At 44.8% G+C, this 20963-nt stretch overlaps 1 protein-coding gene across 4 annotated transcripts in view; it reads left to right on the forward strand.

Annotated features, from left to right (window-relative positions):
* The window catches only part of CDC14A (cell division cycle 14A), a 118391-nt gene that overhangs the window by 31027 nt on the left and 66401 nt on the right, over nt 1-20963 (forward strand). For all 4 annotated transcript variants that reach the window (XM_048860218.2, XM_048860221.2, XM_048860216.2 and 1 more), the window contains exon 5: nt 14885-14964. In XM_048860218.2, coding sequence (XP_048716175.1) covers nt 14885-14964 — 80 coding nt within the window. The remainder of the gene's footprint in view (nt 1-14884; nt 14965-20963) is intronic.

The following is a 20963-nucleotide window of genomic DNA, read 5'->3' on the forward strand; positions in this document are numbered from 1 at the left end:
CCTGAGCAGACACTTTTGCTGCCATGTAAAACTGTGGCTAAACATAGACTTCAGTGAAATAGTGAGACTGTCATTCAATCTTCTGTAATCTAGCTCTTTGTACTGTTTCTTCAAGGTGTAATTTAGAACTTTGATGGAGTTGCTTTTTCTGTAGTAGCCTATTCCGGTCTTTTAAAGTTTAATTTCAGTATGAATTGTTTATGTAATCAGTAATTAAAATGGGTATCCAAAAGTGTTTGTCCTATAGCTGAACTAACTGAATAACAAAGATGATTACAGATTTTAATTTATAATGCAAATACAGTTAAGTACACTGACTTTTTTCCATTATCCTTGAGCTGTACAGACCCTGATCGAATTAATATTCCGTTTATGCAGTACATGAGATATATGGGGAGAGATCTTAGTTCTTTTAGAGGATAAGTCATAGATTTTTCTAGCAATTGGTATTTCTTGCTCTAATGGTAAGCTCCAATTGCTTATCTTTTGTAAGTGAATTATTTCTGTAGCAGTTTCTACATTAATCTGTTCTGTATCCCACATCAGAAAAACTAATGTAGATATCAAGCTTATACATTTCTCAGACAGGTAATATATATCTCAAAGGAAATCAGAACAGGTAATCAAATGGCATTATGCCAGAATTCTGAAAGAAGTCTTAAGAATAGAAAATTTAAACTTTATCCACCATTACTGCAGCGCTGTTTAATTTGGACCTTTTTCCCTTACAATCTAGTTTCCCTTAACTGCAAATAATTCTTTGACCTAGGAAATTGTCACACTTTGAGTATTATGATCACACTGTGTGAGCAAGCAAAAGGATCTGACTTATGAATGAGGGGTGGGTTTGGTTTTTTTGTAGTTGTGGTAGTGGCGGATAACTGCAAACTCTTGTAAAATTTACTGTGTCATTCTCTTTTTAATCAAATAGTAATTTTAATTTTAAAAGCTTGGTTTTAAAACAGAGTATTAAACCAAGCATCCTGTGGTCTTTTAGTGCCAAGCTTTACCCCAAAGTGGATTTGTGTATCTGAATGTTAAGCCACTGAGAAAGGGTTGTCACAAAAAATTTATCAAAAACTCTTTGGAAACACTGGAGATATTTGTGGGTTGGAAAGAATGTGATGTTCTTCAAGTAATGTCCCTATAGGCGCTCAGCTTCAGGTACGCCTGGGCCCTATGCCCCCCATAATGAAGCACCATAGGGAGAAACATCTCAAAGAACTCCAGTTACTGTGCAGGGTAGGTAACTTCTCCTTGATTCCATGCTCAAGACTGGATCCAGAATTCTAAGAAAGCAACAAACTTATAATTATGATCTCTACCAGGAGGGAAACAACTAAACTGAGGACAGACTATTCTCCAAAAGAGATAGGAGGTAGCTTTCTGAAATAGATGGTATAAATTAAAGCTGTATCAGCTTCACTGATAGGCAAACTTAAGCAAAGACAGAGTGAGTACCAGAGAAGGATATGGGGTCCAAAGCACAGGTCACAACATGGAGCATCCCCAGCAGTTCTAGTACTCTTGATCTAAACTCAAATGGAAGGTATGGCTTTTGTTCCTGTTCTGTCGAGATATTACTCTGAATGCATAGAAGCAGTTTAGGGGAGTGGTCAGCCATATGAAGACTGCCATTAACCACATGGTGACCAGGAATAGAGGCCCATGTATTTTTGCATTTGTACAATACCACAAAATAAAATAAAACCTTAACAAAAACTACATGAAATTAAAAACTAGTGGTACAGTTTTTAATTTCATGTAGTTTTTGTTAAGGTTTTATTTTATTTTGTGGTATTGTACAAATGCAAAAATACATGGGCCTCTATTCCTGGTCACCATGTGGCTACTGGCTCCCTGGTCTGGGTGTTATGACGTGGAGCATAGGGTTGCAGGGCCACTCAGTCAGATTTGGGCCAGTTGTCCCTTAGTCATCATGATGCCCTCCTACCCACTTCCACAGGGCGGGACCAGTGGGGGAGGGGGAATTATCTAAGAGGGAATAGGGAAGGGGTTTCTGGGACTTAGAGGGAGCTGGGGCTCAGTTGGAGAGGGGAAATAATTAAGAAAGGGAGGGTTTGCTGGGGCTCATTGGGGAGCTGGTAGGATGAGGTTCAGTGGGAGAGGAGGGACGTATAAGGGGAGATGAGGATGCCTGAGGGAGGGCTCCGTGGTGATATAAAGATGAGGACGGGGGTGGAGTCAGTGCTGGAGAAGGAAGCAGGAAGATTAGGAAGATCTGTGGTGCCCATCAGTGGGTATGAAGAAGTTGGGGTTGTTTAGGGGGCTGCAGTACTAGGTAAACTTCAAGGGGGGACCCTAAGGAGTTGTCTGGGGTATTTTGGTGTAGCTAACTATGATAGTTGTTGGTGAGTATCTCAAGGCCTCTAATAATGTTTAATAAAATGATGTTGTGTAGATAAACTAGGATTTATATGCTGTTATTTATATGTGGTGATTGACATTAAATACCTCAGAATGTAATAAAGAAATAAAACAGTTTTAATGGATAAAACGAAATAAGAAATTCCTGAAATATAAATTCCTGAAATATAAAACAAACTATAAAAAGAACTTCACGGCGCTCTAGCCATGAACTACTGAGCTGTGTCATAAGAACTGTCATCAATATGGATGTTAGTATTCTAGCTTATCGGCCACCTCAGTGAGGAACTTCAGCATCCCTGCATAATGTCCTGAAGTGCTGTGGTGCTGACGTCAGTCCTATCTTTATTCCAGGCTGGGTCTCACATGAAAGATGTAATCTTCTCCCCCTTATGGCCTGGATTAAGGATTTCAAATCCTACCACATACCTTTGAAATCCTCGTGCAGTAGCATTGTTCTGTCATTTGCATCCACCTAATGTGGCCACTGAATGGAAACAGTGTCTGCAGCTGAGTTGTTATGTAAGTGCATTCAGTGCAAGTCATTGTCAGTATAGGGTCCATCTCAACATCATCCCCCAGATGAAGGCGGCAGTTCCACCACAATTTTGAATCCGACCCTTAGCAATAAGGAGACACACCACTTCATACTACCTCAGTTGCACGTCTGCCACTGAGATCTGACAATTCAGTCTGGCCCAAGTGTGAGAGAAACCCAGAGTTTCACACTAATCCCATGAGTCTTGCTCTGAGTTGCATAACCGAACAAACCACTTTCTCATGACTGACTGTCTATCTCTCCACTAATCTCCAAATGTATCCTCTTATACATAAGGGTACTACCTTCCTCATTTGCAAACCCATTGAGACTGGAAAGTGGGGTACACCTCCCCCCCAAGGTTATGAAGAGGATATTAATCTGAATTTCTTACTGATCTCATGAGAGACTTTCCTGGAGGGGAAAGGGAGAGGGACAAAATCCGTGTTCACTCATGTAGGGTCTTTTAACTCTAGCCCCAATTCTCTTCCCTTAAATGTCAGGAACATAAACCAAATTCTAATCTTCTCCACCCCCAAACTGCCTAAAGGTGGGAACCCAGGATCAGAGCATCTGGTGGTGGTGGTATTGGGGGAGGAAAAGAGTTTGAGTATGTCTACACTCCAGCAGGGAGCATGCCTCCCAGTCTGGGTAGACAAATTCATGCTAGCGCTCAAAAAAATTGCATTGTAGGTATTGTGCCTCAGGCAGCTGCCCAAGCTAGTGACCCAAGCCCAGACAACCAGGCAGAGGCAGATTAAGGTTTTGTGGGTTCCAGGGCCAGAGCAAGTGAGGGGGGGCCCTCCCCACCCCCTCCACCTGCAGCTCTGCCCCATCTGCCTGTGGCCATGCCTACGGCCCCACCCTGTTCTGTCCCTTCCCCTACCACGTTCCACACATGGTCTGCCCCATTCTTCTCCCCACACTGCAGTTCTGCAACCTGGCTCCTTTCTGTCCCCCCTCCCACTGTGGCCCCCATACAAGAGAAGCTCTGTATCCCACCCCCTTGCTATGGCCCCAGGCTGAAGCGGGAAGCGAGAGCTCCCCCAGCCCTGAGGCTGCAGCAGGAGTTAGATCTCCTCCAATCCTGGGGCCATTGTAGGATTGCCAACCCTCCAGGATTGGCCTGGAGTCTCCAGGAATTAAAGATTAATCTTTAATTAAAGATTGTCATGTGAAGAAACCGCCAGGAATATGTCCAACCAAAATTGGCCACCCTAGGCAATAGGTGTAGTTTGACTGTTTATATTTGGGAGGAAGAAAAGCATGCATGCACGCTGAAGCCAGTCCCCCTGGTTCCCTGGCTTTCTCCACCTGCTTACAGTGGTGCTGTGGGGGGCACAGGACGGCGTAACAGGGGAGCTCCATCTGCTGCTGGCGACCACTCCGGCACCAGCTGCTGCTGCGGTTGGGGCTGCTGCTGCCCAGGGAATACCACCTGCTGGGCTCCTGCTTCCCTGCCCATTCCCATATCCCCTTCTCTTCCCGATTCCCTACCCCTTTTTCTCCCCTTCTTCTTATCTGCACCCTCTCTTGCTCTGCCCCCCACCCCCAACCCAGTACTGATGGTTGTAGAGGAAACAGGCAGTAAGACCCAGGAGGCAGTGTCCAGCTGCTGAGGCAGGACCTGGAGCACAGGGTGGAAAGCCGCTCTGTCCTGCTCCATCTGCTCCCTGAGAGACTGAGGGTACCCATTTTTTCCACAGTCCCCCAATTGGCTGGGGCCCCTGGGCATGGGCCTCGTCGGCCCAGTGGCTAATCCTCCATGGCAGCCAAGCTGTTGGGTGGGCTTGCAAGCCCAAGGTGCAGAGTCTGTGCTGCTATTTGTAGTATGTTAGCTCGAGCCAATTTAGAGCAAGTCTGTCTACCCAGGCTGGAGGCTCACTCCCACCTGCAGTGTAGACATACCCCAACAGCAGTCCTGGCTGAAGACTCCAGTTTAGAGCCAGAGTAATTGTTAAATTGGTTTAGGTGGTTCCTTTTCTCTCTCTCCTCTTCTAAATAATCTCTGAATTGTCTCTAAATCATGTGTTATGCCTTCATTTTGCACTGTTATCCTAGTCGCCATTATTATTTCAGTCTTGGTAACTAGCATTGACTTCTCTGTTCTTAAGATGCAACTGCTCATTCATCTCTTCAGAATTAACATAATAATGTGAAGAAAACTTCCATATTTGGATAATTTAGCTAGCTTCCCACTTTAGGGAACCAGCAGTTTTACAGTGCATGGTCTGTAAAGAGACTCTGCTGTACTTGCACTTTCAAGGTCTGTTTATATTCCTTTGTAGCCTCTCAGGCATGGCAAAAAGACCCCGCCATAATGTTGCAGAATTAAATGTTTGTGCTTAAATTCATTTAACTCACATTTTGAATATCTTTCGTTTTATTTCTTCACAGGATAGAGGCAATCCATCTTTAACTTTTATATGCATTACTAAAGCAGTATGCACAGTGATGAGCTGCCAAAATCTTAACAACCAGTTCCCTCCTCACCCCATGTGGGGGTCATGGCCTGCCCCCGGGACTCCTGCCCCATCCACCCTTGTCCCCTGACTGCCCCTGGAACCGGGCAGGAGGGTCTCATGGGCCACCGTAGTGGGTCCCCGCCTCTAAGAGCCAGAGGGACCTGCCGAGGGGCGAGGTGGGGAGTCCCAGCAGTGCTTACCTGTGGCGGCTCCCGGGAAGCATCCGGCAGGTCTCTCCAGCTCCTAGGGGTGGGGTAGCGTAGCTAACAAGGAGAGCAGCCGCTCTGGGGCTGGAGCACCCACAGGGAAAATTTGCCCCGGCTCACCTCTGCTCCGCCTCTGCCCTTGAACGCGCCGCCCTGCTCTGCTTCTCACCTCCCCTCCCCCTCCTCCCCCCGCCCCGTCTTCCCACGAATCAGCTATTCGCGCAGGAAGCCTGGGAGGGCTTAGAAGCAGGCGGCTTCGTGCTCAGGCCCAGGGAGGCGGAGGTGAGTTGGGGCGAGGAGCAGTTCCCCTGCGCCTGCCCCCCGGTTTACCTACTGCGGCACGGGCGGCCCTCCTCATGGCCCCCCGCCCCAGCTCGCCTCCGCCTCCCTGGGCCTGAGTGCAAAGCCGTTGCCTGCTTCTCAGCCCTCCCAGACTTCCCGTGTGAACAGCTGATTCGTGGGAAACCGCTGCGGGGGACGGAGAAGCAGAGCAGGGCGGAACGTAACTGAAGGGCAGAGGTGGAGCAGAGGTAAGCCGGGGCCGGGGGCAAGGGGGGAGCTTCCGGTGGGGGCTCTGCACCCACCAAATTTTCCCTGTGGGTGCTCCAGCCGCAGAGCACCCATGGAGTTGGCACCTAAGGCGCCGCTTTTGGCCGGTTGTTAAATTTAGAAGCCCTTTTAGAACCGGTTGTTTCTCGTGGGACAACCGGTTCTAAAAGGGCTTCTAAATTTAACAACCAGTTCCAGCTCACCACTGAGTATGCAAGAAGTAACCTCCTTTCAAGCTGTAACTAGCCTTTGGAGGAAAATGCTTCAGTCATCCTGTTCAAACCGGTCTTTTTTCTTTACACTTTAATAATTCTATCTCCAATTATAACTAGAAAGTGTAACTTTTATTTTAAATATAGAATTACATAATGTGTGTTAATCGAATGCTTTCTATATGGGGACTTATTCAGATTGTGTAGATAAGAGCCAGTCAGATGGTCTAGTAATGTATATCCTAAAGTTAGGGTCTACATGTGACTTAGCCAGACTTGAATATACCAGAAAGTAGTAGTAGGGGTCCTTGAATCCTCCTTGATACAGCTCAAAGTTGAAGGGAGGTGCCTGTTGCTAGACTTATTAAAGTAGTAGGGAAGAATAAGTTCTCATTTCATTGCCACTAGTGTTACCCTAATATTCTCTAAATGGGTTAGTGTTGTGTAACTGTCAATCACTTTTTGCACTGTAAATGTGTTTTGAGAAAAACAAAGATGGGAAGGGTTCTTGCCCTCGTTCATCCTCATGCCATCCCTTCCCACGTTTGACACCTTTACAAGTAATATTTCTTAACAATAGATTATAAGCTCTCCCAAGCAAGAGCCATTTGTTTTGTTAAGTACTCCTCCACAGTTGGATGTTGTAAAAATAATTTTAAAAATATAAAAACTTGCATTGGTCAATATCTATTTATAAATAGACTTATTTGCAAAACAAGTCAATTAATAAACCATATTATTGAAAGTGATTTTTAGAGGAAGGAGTCATGAATACTACTGGGCATGAAACTGCTTAACCTAACAACAAAATGGAAAGAAATTGCACTGCAAAAATGTTAGGTCTAACTCCACAATGTTGGAAATTCAGATTTGAGCCAGAAATCTCAAATTTGAAAACAAGGCTGCAAAGATATTTTTTCCCCTCAATAATGCTTCATAACATGGAAAGCTAAATATTCTAAAGAGGAATAAACAAGTATTCAAAATATGTTAGCTCTGTCTGTCACTGTATCAGTAACTTTCCATTCAGTGCCATCTTGAGGACGTACATTATGATTCCTAGTACAATATTGAGCCTGTAAAACAGATTAGACCTGTGGAAAACTTAGGTCTCCTTAGAAACCATTGAAAATAAGTAAAAGTTAAATATCATTTTAAGAGTGAACTGTTCTAAGTTTAGTTACCTGATAACTTAATAGTTTAACTGGCTAAACCAACTATAAAAACTTTTTTTTTAATGGAGAAAATCTTATTTTTTTTCCCCAATGGTTTTTAGTGGGACCTAGATTTTCAGAGGTTTAGTCTGCCCTGGAAACTTTGGACATGGCAGATTCCTACCAGGTTATATTTTGTTATATTTCAGGCATTTTTTAAAGGTTTGTTTTTCCCCAGATATTGTGGTTAAGAATAGTTTTGTAAAGTTCCCTTTTAACTAATATTTTAACCTGCTATACCCTGGGTTTTAAATTTTTTTGTGAGGGGGAGGGAGAGTTCTAGATTCCCTCTCTTCTGTATTGCATCTTACCCAGCATTCTCTTCCCCCATCTTGATCCCCTTCGCACAAGTTCCTGCAGTCCCAGCAGTGGGACAGGTTCTGGAAGGATTGAGGTGTTTTGTTTCCCCTCCCCCGCCCTTCTCCCTGGTACCTGCTACAAGATTGTTTGCTGCTCTAGCTGGCCTCTATGGAGTAGCTTTCCCTCTGTTACCATAATGGTGTTAAAAGGAAATACTCAGTACTGGTACAGAGCAACATGGTTGAGGCCCAAATGTAGAGAGCAGCCTCTATGCTTGTTGGAATGAAGTACTCCTTGCAAATCTTAAGCATCCCCTATTACCAGAAGGCTGAATAAGAGAAATGAAGAGTAAAACAGTGGACTCCCACCACAGAAACTCAAGTAAAGGAATCTGGATTAGGCAGGGTATCAAGAGCCTCTGCAGAGCCCCTGGCAGAGAGCTTAAGACGGGGCGGGCAAACTTTTTGGCCTGAGGGCCACATCGGGTTTCCAAAATTGTATGGAGGGCCAGTTAGGGGTGGCTGTGTCTCCCCAAACAGCCAGGCGTGGCCCGGCCCCCGCCTCCTATCCGACACCCTCCTCCACCCCCGTGCTTCTTACCCGAGCTCCTACCCCATCCACTGTACCCCTGCTCCCTGTCCCCTGACTGCCCCCTGCTGCTCCATCTAACCCCCCCCCCTCATTCCTGACTTGCCCCCCAGAACCCTTGCCCCATCCAACCACCCCTTCTCCCTGTCCCCTGACCGCCCCTGGAACCCCTGCCCCTGACTGCCCCCCGCTGCCCCATCCAACCCCCCCCCTCCTGACTGCCCCCTCCCCCCCCGGACCCCTGTTCCCTGCCCTCTGACCGCCCCGATCCACACCCCCGCCCCCTGACCACTCCCCCAACTTCCCTGCCTTTATCCAGCCCCCCTGCTCCCTTACTGAGTTGCCTTGAGCACCGGTGGTTGGCGGCGCTACAGCCACGCCACCCACAGCACCGTCAGGCTGCGGCTCTGCAACTGCACTGCCCGGCTGCCTAGAGCATTGCACAGGCGGCATGGTGCACTGAGGCTGCAGGAAAGGGGGAACAGCAGGGGCGGGGCCGGGGGTGAACCTCCTGGGCCAGGAGCTCAGGAGCTGAGCAGGAGGGTCCCGCGGGCTGGATGTGACCTGTGGGCAGTAGTTTGCCCACCTCTGGCTTAAGATCTATATAGGGCAGTGTGTGCTCCTTGCTGAGCAAGCATGCAGATGGCCCCTGATCCAGACTGTGATTCTCTGATCTGGGACTTTCTGAAAATTGTTCTTCCAGTATTTAACGCTGAATTCAAATCTACATGTAAGTGTTGCAGCAAGTGAAGTATTTTAAAATGTACTAGTGGGAAAAACCCTGGAAAATTTCCATGCAATGTGGTACAATTGGCAGTCTCCGCTCATATGAGCGCCTGTCCCAAGCTAACCTGTTTACCAGTCCTAACTAATACTTTCTGATTGCCACCGTATGCTGCTGGGGCTTGCATGTGCACAGGATATGGTTATTCTCTTAGAAAAATAATTTGGTGGTTTAACATTTCTTTGGCTGGTTGATGCTGTAAATCTTTGATCGCTGATGTGCAGATAATAGCTTGGTCTATTACATCAGTGTATTACATCAGTGCATCCGATGAAGTGAGCTGTAGCTCACGAAAGCTTATGCTCAAATAAATTGGTTAGTCTCTAAGGTGCCACAAGTACTCCTCTTCTATCAGTGTGACTGTAAACCAAAAAACTGCCCCTTTTTATTATGGGATATTTTCATATGCACACTAGTTAATCTTCTGATTTAAAAAAACAAAATATAGCTTCTAAAACAGTCAAATTGGTTCTAATTATAGATTAGTTGAGTAACATTCATGTTACAAAAAAGTTTAATTTTAAGGAGTATAAAAGTATCCTTTGACCTGCCTAGTTCATCCCAGAGTGAATTTTTATAGCTGTGTATTAAACTTGTGTGTTTATGGAAACACATGCACATTTTTCCTACTCTGAATTATTCTGACTTGCAACTAAGTGCTGATGGGTAAATTTTTGGTGTAATGGTTAATAAAGTGAGTAGTTTTGACCCACTCTATATAATGTGATACTACTTTAAAAAGATTGGCTTGTATAACTTCCCTTGAATCCAAAAATATTATTTTTTTCTATTAATACCAGCATTCTGTGATTGGTTTGTTTTTGTATTAACTGTGATGATTGGCACACAGTCAACTATGGGAAAGTACAGCATTAGCTTTCCCTTGCAGCATAAGTGCTCTAGTTTTTTGACATTTTAGTACCTCTTCTTTTTCAGAAATGGATCTCTCTTTACTAGTTGCTCTTATTCTTCTCCAGCACACAAGCATAGCATATCTGTTGGGACACACTCACGCTCGCTCACTCTAATGGAAACTACGCTAATCTAGGTTTCAGAGCAACAGCCGTGTTAGTCTGTATTCGCAAAAAGAAAAGGAGTACTTGTGGCACCTTAGAGACTAACCAATTTATTTGAGCATAAGCTTTTATGAGCCACAGCTCACTTCATCGGATGCATACTGTGGAAAGTGTAGAAGATCTTTTTATACACACAAAGCATGAAAAAATACCTTCCCCCCACCCCACTCTCCTGCTGGTAATAGCTTATCTAAAGTGATCACTCTCCTTACAATGTTGAACTATAATGGTCTCATCCCTAACTTGAAAATATAAACAATTTCTTAATCCTACTCTGTAGCCTTGAGAGATTACTTGCTCTTAATCTTAGAAGTCAGATCAGCAACCTGACGTGCTGTTTACCTCCTAAGTGGGGACCAACAAGCAGTCCCTCGCTCTTCTCATAACTGTAGGTCTGGATTTTCCTGCTTCAAGCCAAATTGCCCTAAGGCTGCTTTGCAAAATTCTCAGGAAAACATACCAGCCTCTACAAAGATGTGTTCAGAAGCTACTTATAAAGTAGATATTGGGAGTCAGAGGAAAGAGGATATAATAGATTCTGTCATACAAACCTTGGGAAAAGAGTTTTGCAAGTCTACCTTACAGATTTCCTTTTCTCCTCTGAAAACCTTTTAGGACATGCAGCTGTGACTTTCCTTCACAGTTGGTTTGTGGCCAGCATCATTATCTGGCATGTTCCTGTGCAAGGTCCCAGGCATGGAAAGCTTTATCCATCAAACAAATAATAATTCAGGAACCTGGGAGAGTGAAAACTGAGGTCAAAGCCAAACTGTTTTGCAATCTTAAACATCGCATTCCCTCAGTCTGTTATCTTCAAACCTTTCTGAAGCAGCAGCAACATGCAGTTCTATTCTGGTCGGGGGGGGGCGGAACCTGTAAAACTCCTAAAAGTTGGTTTTCTTCAAATAGTGTCCCTATGGGTGCTCTACTTCAGATGCCCATGCTTCTCTCATGTCTTGGATCAGAGATTTCTTGCTATCAGTGCCTGTTCGGCCCACACATGCACCCCACACCTCCCCATGGCAGACACCAAGGCTATATAGCAAGGGTGGGCAAACTTTTTGGCCCGAGGGCCACATCTGGGAATGAAAATTGTATGGCAGGCCATGAATGCTCACAAAATTGGGGTTGGGGTGCAGGATGGGGTGAGAGCTCTGGGGTGGGGCCAGAAATGAGGAGTTCAGGGTGTGGGAGCGGGCTCCAGGCTGGGGCAGGGGTTTGGGGTGCAGGAAGGGGTGCAGGCTCTGGAGTGGGGCTAGGGATGAGGGGTTTGGGGTGCAGGAGGGTGCTCTGGGCTAGGATCAAGGGGTTTGGAGGGCAGGAGGGGGATCAGCGCTGGGGCAAGGGGTTGGGGTGTGGAGAGAGGCTCAGGGGAGCAGGTTCCGAGTGATGCTTCAAGCGGCTCCCGGAAGCAGCAGCATGTCCTTTCTCTGGCTCCTAGTTGGAGGCGGCCAGGTGGCTCTGCACGCTGCCCCATCCACAGGCACTGTCCCTGCAGCTCCCATTGGAGTGTTGGAGGGGGCCGTAGGAGCCAGGGCAGGGCCATGTCACGGCTTCTGGGAGCCACATGGTGCAGCCCCCAACCCTGCACCCAGGCTGGAGCGCCGGAGCGGGGCAACCACAAGACCCCACTCCCTAGCAGATGCTCATGGGCCAGCTTAAAACAGTTCACAGGCCGAATCCGGCCCACGGGCCATAGTTTGCCCACCTCTGCTTTATAGGGATGTGTGGGCGAACCACCTTCAGTTCCTTCTCTGCTGTCTTGCCCCAAGACAGAATACAGGTGTATCTGCCTAGAGCATACTTGACTTTTCTCTTTTTCTCTCATAGTAGTTGGCTTAGGGTTGTTGGTAGAGTTTATATAGTTAGTTTTAGGTGAGAGAACTGTCTGCCCCCTCTTTTCCCTTGGGAGCTTTGTTCTCTTCTGGCAGGATATTCCTGTTTCACCAAGTTTCAGTGCTGCCTCTCTTGCCAGGAGGCTATACTGGTGAGTGACAGACACTCCAAGTGTGTCCATTTTCTGGGGGAATCCCACATCTCTCAGAAGTACTGTTTTGTTTTGGTTTTTTTTCGAGTGGTTGCTCATGTCCATTCCATTGTAGATGTGTATGCTTGCCATATGCACCGTTGCCGGAAGTTTTTCCCATAGTAGTATCTGTAGGGGACTGGCTCTGGTGCCCTCTGGAGTGGCATGCATATGCACTGGTATAGGGGGCGCTGCTGGCTTCCCCCTCCCTCAGTTCCTTCTTACCGGCAGTGACAGTGCTGGAACGTCTCCTGGCCTCAGCAGGCTCACTCCTCTCAACTGTGCCTGGTTGTGAACTTTTTTGTACAGTCGTTAAAAACTTTGATAGTTTTATAGTCCCCTTAGTGTAGAGTTAGTGATAGTTTTAGTCCTGAACAGGATTTAGCCTAGGGACGAGACATGCCCCGGTCCACAGGCTTCAAACTTTGTGACTGTTGCAAGAAACCTACGTCAGTCTGTGATCCCCATAGAAGCTGCCTGAAGTGTTTAGGGGAAACCCACGTTAGTGACAAGTGTCACATCCGCAAGAGCTTCAGACTGCGGACCAAATAGGAGCAGGACATTCATCTCCGAGCGCTCTTTATGGAGTTGGCCTTCGCACCGGCCTCAGAGACCACCAGATTTAACTCTGCTCCTAGCACCACAGCCTCAGTACTGGCTAAAAAGCAAGAAAGAGAGGCCAGGAGGGGACATTCTCCTACGCCCAATAAAGGGAAGGAGAGAGCTAGAAAAGAGCAAAGACCCACGCGGGGTAGCTCTTCCCCTCCAAGGCCCACCGGCATGCTGCCCTGGGGAGTGGCAGAGACACTTGGCACCTTGCATTGCCGTCCATGCTCCCTGCCAATGTTGCCCACGCCGGCCATGGTGGTGCCCTGTTCAAGGGGTAAATCTGCCTTGGGACCCTTTCAACAGTCCCCATCAGTGTGGCACCGCTCCTCGCCGTAGGGAGTGCCCTGTCAGCGCTCACCTGAACAGCATCACCAGTCCCCAGACGTGGGTCGGCTTGCCTGCAGAGTTCCCGGTGTCAGTCCCCAGACTCCAGGCAGCGTTCCTCGAGCTCTAGGTGTCAATTGCCAGTGGTCTAGCGCAGACCCACAGCAGCATGGCACCAGTCCCCACAGCCTGGGTGCTGGGAGCACCCAAGTCTCTCTCCCAGCTCACGGCATGGCTCTAGAGGGTCAAGACTCTAGTCCCTTGAGCCCCATTGCCGGTATGGTTCACGGAAGGTGCATCGACGGTCTCCACCATGTTGGTCTTCTCGCTCCTGTTTCCGCTTCCGCTCTACCGAACGGCACCGCTCATAAGGCGTAGATCACCGGGGTACTGTCTCTGATCTGCAGAACGTCACCGGGATTGTGGCACTGAGAGCCATCGCCCTGTACAGCTCCTCAATGGAGGTCCACAGCCAGAGCCGATGGGATTAGGGTAGAGAGGTGGCCTCGTCACCGTCCTCGTCCCACCAGACAAGTCTCCCCCCCTCCTCGGGCTCCGACAGCAAGGAGGAGACCCTGCCTGCGGGCCATCAGGGGCATCATGGCCCCAGGGCCAGTGGCCAGCCCCCTAGCAACTCTGGAACCACTGGGAATTTCACCACCCATTGCAAAGGTATAGGTCAGCCTTGGGGGCATCCGACAGACTATCGGCAACAGTCTCCTGTCCGCCCCCTCACTACGGACATTGAGTCAGAGCAGGTTCCTCAGGGCGAGTCAGCCTCAGCTGAGGCTCCCACAGCAGAAGCGGCAGAGTTTGCAGATCCGCCTGTAGCTGCCTCCTAATCATCTATCCATCTATCAGTATTTTTTCCAAAAACTCATAGTTTCAGCAGGAATCCTATTTCCCTTTGCTGGGTGTTAGAAAGGCCTTAGCTGTCTACCTGGATAGTAATAAGCAGTTTACGAGATCTCCTAGAAGATTAATGTCCTTCGTGGATAGATCTGACTGGGTTCCCATTTCTGCTAATCCATTTAGACAGTCTTTATTGGTTTGTATCTGTACCTGTTATGAGTCTGCGGGTTGTCAGCCCTCACAGGGTGCAAGTGCATTCACCAGATCACAAGCGACATCTACTGCATTTTTGAAGAGTGTCACAGTATCTGAGAGAGCTTCTGTGAGGCACTGGTGGAGTTGGGAGCATCCTGTTCAATAACCTATGCCGGTGAAGGCATTGGAAAGAAATGGGCCAATCACTGAATGGAGATCTGTTCATGGATATTGTCCTAATCGGAGGTTAAATCATAGGAATAGTTTACTCATTGATTTTTAGTTTGTTTTGTATTGTCTTCCTTTGTGTGCCTCTAGATTGCAATAATCTATAAACAATATTTCTGTTTACTTGTAACTTCTGTTGAAGATAATTTCTGTGTAGATACACCCTATTAGGTCTACATAATAATGAGGGAAGGAATAAATTACTTGCAAATTAAGATGACTATATTATGTCAGAAGAAATACATCGTACAATTTGATTTATTTTTTTCATGACTACTTTGCGGTTTAGTCCAGTGGCTGTTTTCTAATGACTGGTTGCATTTTTTCCAGGTAATTTACTTAAAGAAAACACCAGAAGACGCATACAGAGCACTTTTATCTGGATCTAATCCACCATATCTTCCATTTAGGTACGTTTGCAAATTAAATATTACTTGTTGAAATTTTTACTTTAGGACTTGATTTTCCTGAAGCATTTTCAAAATCGTGAATGTGTGATGTAAAAATTTTATGGTTATAAAATGATTACTTCCCAAGAAATTCTTCTTTGACTTTTGGAGAAAACATTTGCTCCTGGATAAAATAATAAATCCATGTGGATTGAGAGCAGTGTTTAAGACACATTTCCATCTGAGAAAATCACTGCTGATCACCCACTAATTAAGGCTGACAACACTGTAGTTCAAAATTAATTCATTAGAAAAGTAATAACTTGCTGGTAATTTTCCATGTCATACACTGAATTTTACAAGTAACAGAAGCCATCTCAATCAGTTTCTTTCAGTGGGGCCTGTATAGGTAGACTTATGAATTAAGTTAATTTTATACAAGTGATCAAAGCTTTATGAGTAGAGAGCTGTTTTGTTCACACCTTGTGTTTTAGACATCTACCAAAAATATACAAAGTTTGCTGAGCTGCTGGCATAAAAATCCTGCTAAGCTGCCACTGTTCATAAAATAATAAAAAGGCACTGGGTGTCCTTAATAAAGAAACACACCTTTTAAATTGAAATGCCAGTGCTTGGTCATAATATTCACAGGATCGAAAGTGTAAAATGTGTGGACAGTAGTGTGAGTTTTTGAAAAAGCAGTTGAACTAGTTAGTCTTAGTAACTGTGTTTCAACTAGTGCATTTTTCTGGCTCCTGGTCTTTCCCTCCTCGTCTGTGAGTTGGGTTGTGCCTCTCGTCTCTTGATGCAGATACCGTTTCTGGGTCTTTAAGGTGTGGTCACATTCCTGTCCTTGCAATACATTCTCTACCTCTGGTAGTACAAAAAAGGCAGCATTCAGCTCTTCTGCCTTTATGGTTTATTTTGAGGGAGTGACAAATAAAAATCCTCTTTCTTCTCCTTTAGGAGACAGAAATTTGGGGAGCTTTGTTTCTTAAATGGTGTGACCCACTGAGCTCATTCTCTCCTTTTCTTTTCCTTTCCTCCATCATGGAGAAGACACAGAGCAAGCCAAAGTTCAGGAGACATAGAAGGGAGCTCTGTCACAATCACTCCCAGTCCATGGACTCTTATTTTGCTAGGGATTCAGAGCATGGATTTGTTAAGGCTGCAGCCTACCCGCCCCACATGAGTCAAACCTTTCTTAGAAACAACTTGAGAGTGGTTCAATCCTTCTTGGTTCTTGCGACTAAGAAAACCAGACCTCCTTCATCTATCAAGGATATCAATGAGAGAGAAGTATTTAAAAATTATTTCTGAATCCCCATTCCATTCCACCTGGAAAAGGAAAAGCTCAAGGATCATCCCAGATTCTTAAGTGGGTAATTGAGTCACTTGGCAAGGAATCAAGTATTCTTTGAGTCTCTTTACTGAGAGAAAGATCCTATGCTCTCTTAGGGATTGGATGATGAAGAGATGCTGGAGCAAAATGGAGCACCCAGCAAGAAAAGGGGATGGTCCTACTGAAATGATGACCTCTCCCACTCCACATAAGACAAAATAAATACTAAAAACGAAGGGGGAAGAAAAGCCAAGAATTGCACCAGATTGTTCTCTTTCCATAAGTTCTAATACCACCATCAAGGAAGGGGCACTATCTGCTTCAGGATTTTGAAAACCCTGCAATGGTGAAGCAGGAACATTTCTTCCCCCTGGCATGTTTTGTATGAGAGTGGATTGATTTTGCTTTTTAATCAAAGTGACTTTAAATGACTGACTTGTATTGTGATTTAAGTAAGCAAGCAGGAAACCTTGACTTTTTAGTCACTTTCCTAAAGAAAGGTTCATTTTCATTGACTGGTATAACTGTTAAAATATCTTGACTTACAACTACTGAATATAGCCTTTACACTAAACTTGGTATTTCTTTTTGCTAACCAGGAAGATACTCTATATTGATATTCATTTATTTAAGCAATTATATACCTTAACTTACATTTATTCAGATACTTAATTTTTACATTTGTCTGAAATGACACATTTATGTACAAGATTTTTTTACATGTGATTTGTTTAAGCTGCATGTGGATGTAAATAGGAATTCAGTTAAAATGCACAAACAATGTTAAAATGTTTTTTATTAGTTAAATAAAACTAAATATGCAAGTTTTGCATTTAAAACTAACTGATTCATTAAACAAAGGAAATATCTGTAGTTAGTGAAATTGACCTGATTGTTTCTGGTTACCTTGTCCTTCAAGTTTTTAGAACTAGTAAACCTTATCTTCTCACACCTTGTTTTTATTCATAGTTTAGTAGAGGAAAACAAGCTTTTCTGCTTTTTCAGTTCCCATTTCGCTTCTCAGCAAATGAATGAACTAGTTGATTAAACAGAAACAAAGAAAATATTTGCTTTTCACCTGCAGGAGAGGCTGATTCTGTGAAAAGATGGTTCAGCACTTCAGCAGCGTCTGAAGTCAAGTCTTAGCCAGTGATTTCCATCAATTCAGTGGTTGAATTTTCTTTTAAACTTGAGCAGCAGAAAATTATTTCAATAGTTTATGCCTTAACATAGAATCATAGAATATCAGGGTTGGAAGGGACCCCAGAAGGTCATCTAGTCCAACCCCCTGCTCAAAGCAGGACCAATTCCCAGTTAAATCATCCCAGCCAGGGCTCTGTCAAGCCTGACCTTAAAAACCTCTAAGGAAGGAGATTCTACCACCTCCCTAGGTAACGCATTCCAGTGTTTCACCACCCTCTTAGTGAAAAAGTTTTTCCTAATATCCAATCTAAACCTCCCCCACTGCAACTTGAGACCATTACTCCTCGTTCTGTCTTCTGCTACAATTGAGAACAGTCTAGAGCCATCCTCTTTGGAACCCCCTTTCAGGTAGTTGAAAGCAGCTATCAAATCCCCCCTCATTCTTCTCTTCTGCAGGCTAAACAATCCCAGCTCCCTCAGCCTCTCCTCATAACTCATGTGTTCCAGTCCCCTAATCATTTTTTTTGCCCTTCGCTGGACTCTCTCCAATTTATCCACATCCTTCTTGAAGTGTGGGGCCCAAAACTGGACACAGTACTCCAGATGAGGCCTCACCAATGTCGAATAGAGGGGAACGATCACGTCCCTCGATCTGCTCGCTATGCCCCTACTTATACATCCCAAAATGCCATTGGCCTTCTTGGCAACAAGGGCACACTGCTGACTCATATCCAGCTTCTCGTCCACTGTCACCCCTAGGTCCTTTTCCGCAGAACTGCTGCCTAGCCATTCGGTCCCTAGTCTGTAGCTGTGCATTGGGTTCTTCCGTCCTAAGTGCAGGACCCTGCACTTATCCTTATTGAACCTCATCAGATTTCTTTTGGCCCAATCCTCCAATTTGTCTAGGTCTTTCTGTATCCTATCCCTCCCCTCCAGCGTATCTACCACTCCTCCCAGTTTAGTATCATCCGCAAATTTGCTAAGAGTGCAATCCACACCATCCTCCAGATCGTTTATGAAGATATTGAACAAAACCGGCCCCAGGACCGACCCTTGGAGTACTCCACTTGATACCGGCTGCCAACTAGATATGGAGCCATTGATCACTACCCGTTGAGCCCGACAATCTAGCCAGCTTTCTACCCACCTTGTAGTGCATTCATCCAGCCCATACTTCCTTAACTTGCTGACAAGAATACTGTGGGAGACCGTGTCAAAAGCTTTGCTAAAGTCAAGAAACAATACATCCACTGCTTTCCCTTCATCCACAGAACCAGTAATCTCATCATAAAAGGCGATTAGATTAGTCAGGCATGACCTTCCCTTGGTGAATCCATGCTGGCTGTTCCTGATCACTTTCCTCTCATGCAAGTGCTTCAGGATTGATTCTTTGAGGACCTGCTCCATGATTTTTCCAGGGACTGAAGTGAGGCTGACTGGCCTGTAGTTCCCAGGATCCTCCTTCTTCCCATAAGTTGTTCTGATTTCAAATTTTATTATAAATTTGTTTATTTTTAAAAAGTAAACAATTTTAGAAGTCTGATTTTTAAATTAAATATCAAATTTCTTATTTTAAAAAAAAATTCTCTGGTTGTGTGTGTGGTATATGGATTTGGTTTGAATCCATATGGAGGAAGGTGGTAGAAACCACTGATATCCAACCTGAGAGAGAGAATGAGCAAGCTAAATCTAAGGATAATATCTCCTTCGCAAAACTACGAAATAAGTTGCAATTCCCTTGCATTCCTCCTTTTGAAGAAGTCCATTAGGGAGTAGTGGGAAACCCCTGACAAAGGAAAGAGGTTTAGTTGTCAGGTACTGAAATTCTAGAGCATCCCAGAATCTAGACTGTCATCATAGTCCCCAAGTTTATGCAGTAGTGGCAGAGATATGGTAACCTCTTCAAAAACAAACCCTTGTGACCCATCCATTCAGACCAAAAACTCTGCAGACAGAAACATCCTAAAAACTGATGATCCTCAAGACCCATGATGAATTTAACTTACAGAAGCTAGGGATTTTTAGTAATGTTTGTAACAGATGGATTCTGTGAGGCTGGCAGTAAGAACCATGGTAGCAATTCAGTGGATCAGAAGCTAACTCTTTCTTAAACCCTGGACAGCAGATAATTATCCAAAGCTAATCCTCTGTGATTTCAGGTTCACAGAATTCTGCTCCATGAGAAATCTAATAAGGTAGTGGCTGAGATACAAATGAAAGTGCTCACTCAGGAAAATATGAGAAACGATAAGACCCTGTTCTAAAGATAAGTTCATTTCATTCCTAACTACAGAAAAAAATACTACTCTTATCCAATGGGTAAGACCTTGACTCAGAATACTAAGGGGAAGTCCACATCCAGGAATGGGACCAACACTTTTTTCCAGTCCAGATAATCAGAATGAGTTCAGTAGTGTCTGTCTATGTCCAGAAATGGCTGTTGGGGAGAAGGTTATCCCACTTCTAAAATGTATCTGGTTCCAATCAACTTCAGACAATTGGGTCTGGGAGTTAATGTATGGCATAGTTATTTTCATAAAACCTCCTGCTCTTCTACATCTCTTCCAAACTTCAGTCTCTAGTTGATCAAGATTCCTTGGGGTAGCTCATCCTATCCAAACCAAAAGGCATATTTTCCTGTTGAGGTCTGTCCACAATGCTACGAGCTCTTGTAACCCATCCATTTGAACTAATGGCATTTAATTCTCAAAAATCTCTGCTTTTAGACGACACAAGCCTTAGAATAAAAGGAAAAGGAGTACTTGTGGCACCTTAGAGACTAACCAATTTATTTGAGCATGAGCTTTCACGAAAGCTCATGCTCAAATAAATTGGTTAGTCTCTAAGGTGCCACAAGTACTCCTTTTCTTTTTGCGAATACAGACTAACACGGCTGTTACTCTGAAGCCTTAGAATACTATCCATGAGGACAAAGTAGGTCTTTGATCACAAAGTCATTTGTAACCAAGAGTAAACTCACAAGAAATCATTCTTTCTTCTCCAAAACTTCAGCACCAAAGGAAAATGCATGGCACATGGCAGCTTTGAGAGAGTCAGTAAAAAATACTGTTGTAGAAACAAACAAAGAAAACATCTCTCTATATTCATTCCTTCCCGCTGGTCCTGAAAGCATCCACAGCTAGCATACCTAGGTAAATCAAATTAATCAGCTATCATTGAAGTATATCCAGTTATACATAAACTGATTTCAGAAGGGATCAGAGGTAACTCAATACATTAGTGACCTTCTGCGCAGGCAGACTGTCAGTTACCCCCACAGAAAATCTGTGCATCTGCCACCTGGTCATCAACTGACAATATGATAAAGCACTACAGACTTGAATTGCATTCCTCTGCAGAAATATCTTTGGCATGAAGTTTCTCCAAGCAGTGATCCTAAAATACAAGTATTACTACATTTAGGGCTGTGGAATCATCTTTTTAATTCATTCTTTCTTATACCTTATGCTTACTACATCCGAGATGTCCAAGTGGACAAGAGATATGATCGAGAATGGAAACTGTAGTAACTTTA

Source organism: Caretta caretta, chromosome 8 (genome assembly GCF_965140235.1).
Source record: "Caretta caretta isolate rCarCar2 chromosome 8, rCarCar1.hap1, whole genome shotgun sequence".
NCBI lineage: Eukaryota > Metazoa > Chordata > Testudines > Cheloniidae > Caretta > Caretta caretta.